We start from the raw sequence: 13167 nt of genomic DNA on the forward strand, positions 1-13167 counted from the left end.
GCAGAGTATCGAAAATTGGATAGGCACTGAGGGACATGTTGCTTCCTGTGACAGGAAATTTTCAAAGCCAGAGAAAGATGGTGAAATCTAATAAATAAGCCTGTGTTATCACCACTTTTCACCTTCTACTCATCCAAAAGGTCTCAGCTTCACCGAATGGCAGTAAGATATGGAATGTATTCCTCATTATGTAACTTGAGCACTGTGAAAATTTACCAAGAGTTGAGAAAACTGTTAATTGAAACCATGTACTTCTTGGAATCTGCTACTCAAGTACTGCCCAAGGTCCATTGCAGTGACCTGAATTCTGAAGGTGGGAGTATATGGGGGGTTACTTAAAATAGTAATACCTTGCATTTATTAAGCTACTACTGTAATTGGGTCATTATTCTGTGTGCTTTATATTATTCATTCATTTAACTATCACAAAAAGTCTGAGTTGGTGGTATTATCATTTATTTTTGTAGAGGAAATTTGGCAGAGTACTTTCCAGGTGCTCTTTCTCATAGGTGAGTAAAAGAACATGAGTAATTCTGGTCAGTAAGCTTTAGGAAGAGGTGATGTATATAATTTCTGGGTTGAATCACAGAATAGCAGGTGACTTTTCTGTTCAATGATTATGATGGAGGCCTCCATTTCTGGATATGCAACTGTTACATGGGTGAGTGTCCATCAGCCTGAATGCCTGAGTAACTGTGTAGAGCAGAGTCCCCCTCTATTGCTCTATAAGTGATAATTACATTTTGGTGGTTAATTTACTTAAACTTGAGGTGGGATATTAATTTGCTACCACAATATAATCTAATATACCCTGACTAACAAGTGATCAAAACAAGCACTAAGTCATAGGGTAAGTAAGTACTTCTTCACTTTCCTCTGCAATGGAGAGATGAGACCAAAAATAGCTCTTAGAAATCTGTTATAGAATTAACAACTCCAGGTCTACGGCAGTGATCTAAATCCCTAAGACTTTCTACCATGCCCATGGTAGCCATTACTAATTGTTCTTTAACTCTCTCTTGATGAGCCTGGGAGTCATCTAGAATTATTTTTAATACATAAAGCCAAGTAGTTGCTATTAATTTTTCAGAATTGAAGTGTTATATAAAACCTGCCTGTCATATGGACATATGTTTACGTCACATCTTGTTTATAACTGCCTTTGAAATACGTGGCAGAAGCTATAGGTTGGTTGACCGCACACTCATCCTTAAACTGTTAGACCTTGTTTGCTTTTTTAAAAATAAATCCTGGGTAATTAAGTTAAATAATCACTTACTCATTCTTTTAGCAGCTAAAGATGACTCTATTATACAACGTTAGCTAATGAGACATAGCAGAAATGTTCTGAGTGGAAATGGAGTTTTTCCCAAGGAAGTTTTAGCTTTTTTAATAAAAAGAGCTGCTTTCAGCCAGCACTACCTGCTCCCCACTTCTGAAAGTAGGCCAAAGAAGTACTGGATGGAGCTTCAGCAGCCATCTTGCAACCATGAGGAAAAGATCAAGATAATCAGAAATAATAGCTGATATTGTTGAGATTTTGAATTTATATCTGCAACTAACCACCCCAGGACCAGTTATTTTAGAGAAGAATAACCCTGTTTGTTTAAGCCACTCTTACCCACTTTTAGTCAAGTATTCTGTTACTAGCAGACAAGCAGAATTCTAGTCAATATGGGGTACTTATATTATGTAGCTATTCAGGCACATACCTATACCTATAAAGTAGGAGTTATGACAGAGGCATATGAGGGAAACATTCAAAATGAGTACTTAAGTCGATTAGAAAATTCAAAGAAAGGTTTCAGTGTAAGTGATGTTAAAGGTACTCTTTGGGTCATGAGTTCAACTGGTGAGGAAAGTTAGCAAGTATGAAATGGTCATTTGAAATACGGCTAATGGCATGTTAAAGAGATGGAGGCCTGAAAGAAGATAACATATTCTGAGAATTGTACATAATTAAGCAAGTGTCAAACATTAAATGATGCAGGAGTTAGCCTGCTATGTGTATAATAGATAAGGCTGGAGGGCTACATAGGGGCCAGTTCTTGAATGGCTTTAGCTGATAGGTGATATAATTTTGCTCTGTCCTCAAAGATACAAAGATTTTAAGGAAGGAGTACATGATTAATTTATATTATAGAAAAACACCATGCTGGCTGCAGTATAAAGGATGAATTAAGAAGAATGATTTGTGGCAGGAAGACAAGTTAAGAGAAATAGGTATAGTAAGAAATAATGAGTGTATCAACTAAAGAGTGACAACAGAAAATGGAAAAAGGACAGACTCTACAGATTTTACGAAGCTACATATACTGAAAAATAGGCAGTGATCATTGGGGAACAGAAGGCAGTGAACACTGGGGAACAGGAGGCAGTGAGCATACCGCTGGAATCCAGTTTGGTTGGATATTAGAGCAGAACAATTTGAAAGCATTAGTCAAAGAAATGAGCTAACTTGATTTTCCTTCTGAGCTTCTAAAACCATTATATTTAGAAGGAAAAGCTCACAAGCCATAGGTTGGAACAAAGTATTAATGCATACATGTGTTATGAGCTAATAGGACCATACGCTGTAATAATTGGTCAACAATATTTATTGTGGATAAACAACGTGTATTAGACATGTTAGAACACAAAAAAGAGAACAATGATTATTATCATCTGTTTAATTGTATGCCACATATTATGAGATTCAAAGGCTCTCACAAATATATTCTTCTACTCAAGTAAGTAGAGAAGTAAGTAGAGAAAATATTATTATTCCAGTTTTACACTTAAGGAAATGGAAACCCACAAAGTTAAATGACAAAGGGAATAAGTGGTTGAGACAAAACTAGAACTCAACACATCTGAGTAGATGCTCTTTTATATCAGCCTATAAATTAAAATATTTCCTTCTTATGAAGGCTAGGATTCTTGTTGCCAAAAAATGTTTAAGAATATTTTCAGGGCCTACAGTCAAATACATATGCATCAATAAGGCATTTGCAGCTATTTTGTGTCATGCTATTAGATGAACGCCATAATTAGAAAATAGACATGAAGCAGACCTAAAACCATCAAACAAATACAGAGAGCCCTGAAGCCCTTTCCAGTTCCACTCAGACTGAAAAGACAACATCAAATACTAACGAAAGAGAGACAATCTTAAAGAAAATAATGATAAGAATAAAAATTGCTTTATCTGTGGCTTATAACTCTTAAGAGAATTTAATGTATATTTTCTCTCTTGTGTATTACATTTTCCCTATGAGGAATTATATAGTTGAACCTAGATCTTGTACTCATAAATCTCAAATGCTTATGAAGACATAAAGAATAGGTAAAAATGGATTTTTAATCACATTAAGAAATGCTATTATGAGGCAACTTCCTTTGAAACTCAAAATACTAACAAATTGATGGGAAGATTTTAAAACATTGCTCCATTTTATTTGATATTTCTTCCATCTAAAGGTTGGGCATTTCCCCCTTTCTGATTAATCTGGGTTCTGCACTTGCTTTCATTCTGGCAGTTTCTAGGCCAGGCCTTAAGACACAGGCAGCTCCTACTTCCTGTCTCTTCAGACCCTCTTGAAACCACCATGCTGTGAGGAAGCCCAAGTAGTTCCTGGAGAGATCCACGCCAATAACTGAAGCCCCAAAGCCCTAGTACTGGTTGAGCTCCCAGCTGACAGCCAGCACCAAATTTCCATCACTTTGAGTGAATCATCTTGGAAGTGTATTTTCCAGTTCCAGGATAAGCGTACTCAGAAATAACCTGTCCCATTGATCCCTGCACAAATTGGAGACCTGAGAGCAAAATATAATGTCATTTTAAGTCAATAGGGTTTGGGGCAGTTTATCAGTGAACTTTGCCTAGGTTGGTTTTACCTAAAGAGGCCTTCTGTAGTACATAATAGAGTACCTTGGTCTGGATATAGGGATTTTGTTCCTTCCTTTACATTTTAGAGTCAGAGAAAACGATCTTCTCTGTGAACATGAATATTTTTAATGAGGGCATTAAGTTTACTGTATTATGTGGTTATCCTGTATTCTTGTATCTTTGTCTTGTTTAGGCCATAGTGAAAGATCACATCCCTGTAGTGGGAAAGGAATCTGCAATAAAATGAGTCTTGTGCCAGTAAGTGGGGACAATGGGAAAATTTCCTCTAAGGAAAGCACATGAGATTTGATGATTTTGGGCAGATGATGGAGAAAAATCCTGACTCCCATGGTGCTTCTTTCATGGCCTTTGATTTCCAGGTGGCAAAATATGTTTAAAGGCATTTAATATACTTAAGCTCGCATGGAGGTCAGGTTCTAATGGCACAACTTGGCCTCATCAGTGCTACAAACCCTTAAGAAGAACATTAGATTTTTGGGCTAGATCTTAAAGAGGACCTGGAACTCAAGACCAGAGCGGTGATGGCTGTCTTCATTAAGAAAGACTTCTTGGTGTGCAAAGGATACAAAAGGTGGTGAGGTCCATCTGCTGCAGTTCAGTAGGAAACAGGGCTTGAATTTGAATTTAGGGCAGGGATCTTGCCATGCCTAGCAGTTCCTTATACATAATAGGTTTTGGAGAGGAGACAGTGAATGATAAACGCCAGGCTCCTTTTGCCACGAAAATGGGGCTTTCTCTTGGCTTGCCATTTTAAAGCCCCTTCTGTGGCTTGTTTCTTGCAGTAATTTCATACATTAGGCAACCCAGATCAGGAAACAGTTTTTACACACACAGCCCTACAGTGCAAATTGTATGAAGCCGAGTCATGGCTTACAACTAATAAATTTCATCCTGAACTTCGAGCCACTTCCCGGGTAGCGTTTATCTCCGTTTTACATAGGCGGCGACAGCCTGAATTTTCTGGGACACGATGTACCACCCAAACACCAGGGACTCCCTCATCTTTCCCTCGCCAGCTCCGCCCAAGACGGAGCCCCACAGCCACCCGCAGTTGCGATCCGCTCGCCGCGTGGGGGACTCCACCGCGCGAGCTCGGTTTCCAAAAACCGAAGCTGATGTGGGACACAAGGATTGAGGGGAGGCCGCGGACGGACCTGCGGCAGAAGCAGGGTCCACCCGGGCGAGGAACCCCACATCGGCGGCTTCTCCGCGGGGCCGGCCGCGCCGCGCCGCCCACGCCGGAATCCCGGCCCCGCCCCGGCGCGCGCCCGCCCACCCGGCCTGGAGCCCTCTGCCGGATCTCCTCGCATTTCAGCACAAAGGGAATCCTCGGCCGCAGGAAGTGCATCACGGGGAAGGGGCCTGGGGGCGGGGAGCGGGGGAGGCCGCCGCGCTCTCCGCCCGCCCCCTCGCAGAGCCCGCGGCAGACGTGACAAAACCCGCGGGGTTCCCCCGAAGCCCCAACAGCCGGGAGAATCGAAACGAGAAACCCCCTTCCCCACAGTGAAGGCGGCGGGCGCTTCCTCCTCGCGCCGCGCCCGAGTCCCCGGGGATCAGGGCTGCCCCGGCCGCGGCGCTGACACCTGTTTGCTTTTCCCCTCCTCTCCTTCCGGGTGCGCTAGCACCTGGGCTGACGTTTGCTTTTCACCCCGAGGCTCTCCGCGTCCCCTCCACACCTCCCTCCCTTGCAGAGTTTTCCGCAAAGTTCGGGCCCGGGGTGTCCCTTCGCACTCCCCGCAGGGCTGTGCCGCAGGCTTGGGCGACTTCCCCCGAAAAACGTCGGCGGAGAGGGAGTCCCCGCGGGGGCCGGGAGAGAGGCCTGGGGGAGAGCGCTGTCGCTTTCCGAGACGCCTTCGGTGCCTGGCAATCCGCCAGGCTTTCTTCTCGGAGGTGTCAGTCTCGGGGGGTGGGGGCTGCGGAAAAGGGGACAGGCTAGGGGATTTGCGTTTGCAGCTATTTCTGGAAGGCTGCCTTACTGGTTTTACTTGGTTGGTATTTTGCAAATTAATAAAAATAACAAACTTTTCTAGAAATGCGTTGTTCACATTTTACCGGAGAATGGGACACCATGCATCGCCCGTTTAAAAGGCCATTTTTTAAAAAGTTTGGGGTGGCTTGGGGAGGCCAATGGCATTCGGGGAGAAGGGCTGAAGTACCCCTTTTTGGAGCTCGGGGCCAGTTTCCGGGACTAGCAGACCTTGGTGACTGGAGAGGGGCCTGACAACTAACTCGGGCTGCCCTGCGCCTGCCGCGTGGGCTCGAAATGGCAGGTGCTCCGGGAGGGGGCCACCTCCCCGCGGGGCTCCTGGCTGCCTCTGCTCCCTTGGACACCACGGCGGGGGGCGGGGAGCTCCCCCTCCTAAGTTCTAGGCAGAGGCCGGATACCTGCCCCGACCTGTCTCCTCCCATTCTCCAATACCACACCCACGGGACTCCAGTCTCCCCGGGAGTGGGACGGAGCCGGAACAAAGGGGTCTTTGTTCCCTGGTTCCCGGGGGGTGGGCGTTGCGCTCGCGCTCGTTTCCCGGCGCCCCTTGGAGACCCGGAGGCTCAGCGCCTCTCCCGGCTCTCAACGCCGCTCTCCACGACCCCAGAGACTTCGGTCAGGGCGCGGCGCCCCGGGCCGCGGCGGGCTCTTTCCGGGCGGGCGCGGTGGGGAGCGAGGCACTGTGCGGCGACGCCTGGCGGGCGCTGTGGCCCGCGGAGGGACGGTGGGGCGGGGGCGGAGGGGGCGGGAGAGGGAGCCTGCGCCGGGCCGAGCCTGGAGGTGTGGGGCGGGCTCCCGGAGCGCTCTCGGGGCTGCTCCTGCCACTGCCAGGGCGGCTGGAACCCTCTCCCTCTCTCCCTCCATCCTCCCAGCTCCCCGGCTCGACCCCACCGTCACGCCGGGTCCCCCTCCCCTGCCGTCATCAGGTTCCCCTTCTCCCTTCTTGGCACTTTCCTCTGGAACCATCCTTCTGGACAAACTTTGATGGAGAATTTCACACCACGCTGGAAAAATGCCGGTTATGAAGGGATTACTGGCGCCGCAAAACACCTTCCTGGACACCATTGCCACCCGTTTTGACGGAACACGTAAGTCTTAACACTTGGACTACTGGTATGGCATTTTCTGAGACTGATTTTTCTTGTACCCGTTACTTTTGCTCCCACCTTCCCTTTTGCACCAGCAGAGTGAATTTTCTTCCGTTCTTGCCAAGGTGTCTTTTTTGCGGAGAAATTTATCCCCTCACGGTTTGGTGTAGTATTAACACTTTGTTTTGGTGTAGTAGTTGGCTCTCTTGACTTCTGGGGTTTTTAAGGACTGAAAATAGCCTCCCTGAGGAAAGATCGACGCCCGCATTCACTGTGGGACGTACATTTTGGTGTGTCTTTAGAAAATTGGTTGTAATTTTCTGAGGTGAAAATGGGAATATTGGTGTACCTTGTCTTTCTAGAGTGTCAAGGCTCCCTAGATTATGCAGAGTTTGGAGTATTCTTTCTTGGAGCTTCATTCCGTGATGTCTTTCGGATAGGTTTGATTCCCTATCTGAGTTTAAGAAATACAGGATTGCCAAGTGTACGCTTTCTGTAGAATTTTGGGCGTTGTGAGTTTGTCAGAATCTTGATTCCTGCTTTTGAGCTAGCATAGCGTATCTCTTAATCCTGAAATGAGCCTAATAGTCAAGCAGAGACTGTTCAGGAAGAAGGACATTAAAAAAGACTGATTTTTTTTCATAAGATAAAGTTTTTACTTTACGAATGTTATTGGTCATTTCGTTCATTTAAGCTACATTAGGGGAAAAATAGATGGGGTGTTATGTGGTTGCTTGCAGATGGTTCAGAATCATCTGCAAGTTGTTCTCTTTCAGGACCACGGTCAGGTCCCTGTTCCCCAAGCCTGTCAAGCTCTCTGCTGGACCCTGTGGATCTTCCCAAAAGGCTTTAACTCTGTAATTAGGAGTCTGTACTACCACCTTCAATAAATACTCTTAGTTTCACTATGAATATCCTCACCTTCTTTCTAGCTTATCCTGCTTCTGTGCACAATCTTCCATTTTTCTGTTATACAAGACTCAGAGAAACTCTCTTATCCTAAAGTCCTTCGCAGTGGTTCAGATATCATTGCTTTTACTCTGTATATTTATTGGAACTGATACGGGCAAGCAATACTAATATCATTTCCATTCCAGTAGTCTAAATACACAATCTTTTGTTTGAGTGGGAAGCAAGTCTTGGACTTTCACGCTTCAGGGGTAGTTGGAAAAGTTTACATGAGAAAGAAACGAATTACTTACTTTAATTTTGATCAGTTTTTTATTTTTAACATCTAGGCTAATCATGGTAGTTGGTGTGGGTATTTGGTCACTTTATAAGTGTTTTTATCTTTACATCTAGTCATTCTTTCCCCTTTTATATTCTAAATGTGTCAGACGTTATGTATGAGGTGTGATGTTATGAGATATGTCTTTTTAAGATAATAATAATAAATATTGTAGGAAAACTTCAAGTCCCTGTCATTGCCACTACCACACCACTGAAGCTCCACACAAAATCACCACTGCTGTGTTTTACCATGCATGATTGTGGGTACTACTATTTATTACCTGAGGTGCTGATCCATTTCATGTGGTTGTTTTTTCTTGAACATTCAAAACTAAAAGGCTATAAACATTGATCCTGAATGCGAATATTGAAAATGAGGCAATTGGAAAATGGTCATTGTTTATCTCATTGTCATTTAAAGTTGAATGAAGTATAATGTGTAGTGAATCATCCCAGCACAGCCTTGGGAATTACTTGAGTGTTACATTCAGATATCAATTGCTAATGAGAGGGGCTTTAAATCATCAGCTTGGAAATATCTTGGCCTCTGATTCTGACTATAGTGATATGCATGATAAGCAGGAGGGCATGTAAGAAGAGATGGATGCACTTGTAAATAGTTCTTTTTCTATGTGGGCTACACATTGATGTTAATAAGATAGGTTAGATACTTTAAATCCTTATTTTGGAAGACTATCATGATATACCTGTATTTAGTATATAGTAAAAAATCTAAAACTCTTTTGGAGACCATGCTTAATCTGTGCTCCACAGCATCTGGGGAATTCCTGGAGGGAATAAGTTTGCATGAAATCTGACAATCAGAGAAGCAAATTTGAAGGTGATAAGTAACATGAAGAAAGGTTGACTTTGGTAAGATTTTGTTTACCTTTAGTGAACACCTCTCCTCCCAAGAAACCCCACTCAAGCCGGGCGCGGTGGCTCAAGCCTGTAATCCCAGCACTTTGGGAGGCTGAGGTGGGTGGATCACGAGGTCAAGAGATCGAGACCATCCTGGTCAACATGGTGAAACCCCGTCTCTACTAAAGATACAAAAAAAAAAAAAAAAAAAATAGCTGGGCATGGTGGCCCATGCCTGTAATCCCAGCAACTCAGGAGGCTGAGGCAGGAGAATTGCTTGAACCCAGGAGGTGGAGGTTGCAGTGAGCCGAGATCGCCCCATTGCACTCCAGCCTGGGTAACAAGAGCAAAACTCCGTCTCAAAAAAAAAAAAAAAAAAAAAAAAGAAACCCCACTCACTCAATGAAAGAGGGTTTTCTTTTCTGATTTTTTTTCCTATCTTTTTCTTTCTTTTTAAATTGCAGGATGACTTGAATAATCATGGGTAAACCATTTCCCCAGCTAGCTATTTACTTTAACTTCTCATGTCATTATTTCTTGTTGATACAGTTTTATAATTACTATCTCTGAAACTATTTTCCTATGATCATCTTTCCTCCTTTTGATTTTTATAGCTGTCATTTATTTTCTGTTGCAAGATAAAGCAACTTACAAATTTGAAATTTACAAAATTGCCACCTACTCAAATAAAAACTTTGCTGGAAAATGAACAATGTTAATTATACTCAATATGTAATATGTTGAGTTGGCATAATTTTTACCTTATTTGTGAGGTATGTTTTACTTATTTTATTCTGGACAATTTTTATGAAAAACAAATAAGAGAGCAAACAACAACCCTGGCAAACTGCCTTACTAAGTTACCCAACATGTAGTATTATCATTAGCTTTAATGATTTATTTTATGGGAAAATAATAAAACAACCTAAGACATCATCTGAAAATCCTCCCAGGAAAAATAAATATACGATAACATAAAACTCTATAACATACTCCTGTTATTTATCAGTTGAGATATTATTACAGGGCAACATAACAGAAGTTAATAACACATTTTATAACTTAGTGACACTTTATTATTTTACATAATATTTCTTCTTTTTAATATTTAAAAAGTGAGCTCTGTCAGGATTGAAAGACAATTGTGGATTATTAATTGAAGCTTTTTTTCTAATATCCAATATAATTTGCAACCATTATTGAAAAATATAAATCTTTTTGCATAAAATTACCACCAAATATATTTACTCTTGAAATATTTTCTATGGTTTGTGTTTAACTGAATGTAGTGAGACTTAGAAAAACTAAGGACCTTAGAAATCTTAAATACGTATACTCCATTTAGGGGGGAAAAGTAAAAATAACTCCAAAGAATTTCTTTAAATTATCACATATAACAAAACCACTGACTTGTACCACTCTTAAGACACACACATACACACAGACACTCCTAACGTTATGGCCTGCAACTAGCTCACTTATACATAGTTTTTTGGGTTTTTAAAAACATATTTACTGTATTTTAAGAAAACCTTTTCTGTTCAGACTTTTGCTTTAAGTAAATAAATATTAATTTGGACAAAGGGAAAGTATAATAAGAGAACACATTGATACATATATGAAAAAATAGTTTTTTGGTACCAATATTTGTCATAGGATACTATTTGAGAAAAACACCTTAAATAAGATATAAAGCTTTCAGAGTGAAGTATCCATTTTCAAACATAATGGTGGATTAGCTTACATTTTCTAGCCATATCAAAATTTAGCCAGACTACTTCTTCTCTTTTAGGTTACTAAGACAAAAATTTAAGTTTGAAAGGAAGTTTGTAGCCCAGTGGACTCCATCAACAAGATTCCAATGAAAGTATTCAAAATCATGATGGTTTAGAAATTCATCAGTATTGCATATTTTATGCACTTCTATATAGCCTGTTCAAAATGGTCCAAAGAAATTTCTTAAAACTGAGGCCAGGCAAGGTGGCTCACATACTTTGGGAGGCTGAGATGGGCAGATTACTTGAGGCCAGGAGTTCAAGACCAGCCTGGCCTACATGATGAAACACCATCTCTACTAAAAATCCACAAATTAGCCGGGTGTGGTGGCATGTGCGTGTAATCCCAGCTACTTGGGAGGCTGAGGCAGGAGAATTCCTTGACCCCAGGAGGCAGAGGCTGCAGTGAGCTGAGATTGTATCACTGCACTCCAGCCAGGGTGATAGAGTAAGACTCTGTCTCAAAAAAAAAGAAAAAGAAAAGGAAAATTTGTTAAAATTGAAATACTTCCTCTACAGAGGAAATTTTCAAGGTTTTTTTCTTTTTATCTTTTTGCTTTCATCAAGGTACATAGATCCCTTAATGTTAGAATCATAGGGTGAAGGATAATGTACCCATTATCATACTCTTGACTTTGTAGATGAATTCTGTGCCCTCTAAAGGACTTATCACAAGGATTCTCGTAAGTTCACTACAATGAAAAATGTGTTTGAATTACAGGAACTGGATTTATGTCTTTATCAGAAATGATTTTGTTTTGATTAGTGAGATATACAAATGATAAGAAAAGTTGTATTGCATACTTTTAAAAACTAACATCAGACAATTTGGGCATTATTATATAGAGAAAATGGATATGTAATATGCTGAAAATTGGAATTATGTCCATGATATATATTTTTTCTAGGCGCTAACATTTTTCATTACTTTCAGTCCAAAGGCCATGTCATAAGACCTCTTCTGGCCAATGAGACTGGCAAAGAACAAAAAGCCTTTACAGAAAGAAGCATATTGAGGATCCTGAATTACTAGTTTCTGAAATATCCTAGACTCAACATACTCCTAGGAGGGTCAAAGTCTCTCTAAAGAAATGTGTACTTTATTCATTAATTCAGTCATTTTTCTAATAATATTTAATGAATGCTGACTATATGCAAAGCCATTGTGCTAGGATCTTTGGGGTGAATCAGGATTATCTTTTTCTCTAATGGGGCAATGTAACATTCACAAATTACCATAATAAAGATTAGAAAAAGATAAGTAATTTAGAAGGTGCAGATAAAGAGCTATGCACACTTGGGTGAGGGAAGAATAGTTTCTATGCAGGAATGATCTGAGAGGGCTTCATATAATAAATAACTTTGGGTGGGAATGATTGTATCATATGTGATAGGTGGAAAAAACAATTTCTATTTAATTTGCCAATTTGTGCAGCACCTGTTATTGATGCTAGAAAAAGCCTTTAGTGAGAATAACAAGCATTTTAGAGTGTGTCAAGAGGTCAATGTAGAGGTAAGAGGGCAATGGAAAGCAGCCATAAAAGATCTTTAAACCCAGAGTTTTTGGTCATAATAAGCCATTGGAAGTGATAGATTTGTATTTTGGTAAAAAAAAAATAAATAAAAAGTATGGTGCCACTATGTTAAATATTTCCAAAATGCTCAACCTTCCCATGTTCTACAGTCTAAAGCACAATATAGTACATGTCAACTTTAGGCTTAGGATGTTTATTTTCATTATCTCTTCTAATAATGCTTTTTTAAAAAGTTCCATAGAGTACAGTGGAGTTGGTGTATTTATTTTCTCAGGATATTTCTTTCTCCTAGGAAGTTACTTTTCTTTTAGGGAAGTGATAGATTTATTTCTCACCATATAGCTGACTACTTTTCTCCTCCAGGGCTGTTTACCCCAGTTATTCTAGAGTTATGCCTGTGGTGAAGAAAAAGAATTGAGGGTTTGCTGGAATTCAATGCTAAAGCAGTTGATTGGGGAAATCCCAACAGTAAAAGGTATAGAATTGGAACCTGCTGCAAAGGTAGGCTTCACCCTGACAATGTATATTTGCTGATATTGTCTAAATGCTGTGTTTAAAATCGATTTTGATTTACCACAGCCTACAAACATAAAATATGAGACTTCAAGTTTACCTATGACACAGTTCATACTTAGCAACTGGAGCAATTGAAAAACTTTCTCAGTAATTTAAATAGTCAAATATAGTTATTGGATTATAAAGTCCCTGGAAGATATATTTTGCTATCATTCATAGTTGTTAATACAACCATCTATGTCACATAAACCCTTCAAACTCCACATGTCCCCAGATGAACTAATAA

The 13167-nt window shown here is 41.0% G+C and overlaps 1 protein-coding gene across 1 annotated transcript in view; it reads left to right on the top strand.

Annotated features, from left to right (window-relative positions):
• The first annotated feature begins 6666 nt into the window (after nt 1-6666).
• Nucleotides 6667-13167, top strand: part of KCNH8 (potassium voltage-gated channel subfamily H member 8) — a 340011-nt gene continuing 333510 nt past the window's right edge. Inside the window, exon 1 of the mRNA XM_003924923.4 lies at nt 6667-6964. Within this exon, the coding sequence (XP_003924972.2) occupies nt 6889-6964 (76 nt within the window). The 5' untranslated portion in view covers nt 6667-6888. The remainder of the gene's footprint in view (nt 6965-13167) is intronic.

The sequence above is a fragment of the Saimiri boliviensis genome, chromosome 9, assembly GCF_048565385.1.
Source record: "Saimiri boliviensis isolate mSaiBol1 chromosome 9, mSaiBol1.pri, whole genome shotgun sequence".
NCBI classification, from domain to species: Eukaryota; Metazoa; Chordata; class Mammalia; order Primates; family Cebidae; genus Saimiri; species Saimiri boliviensis.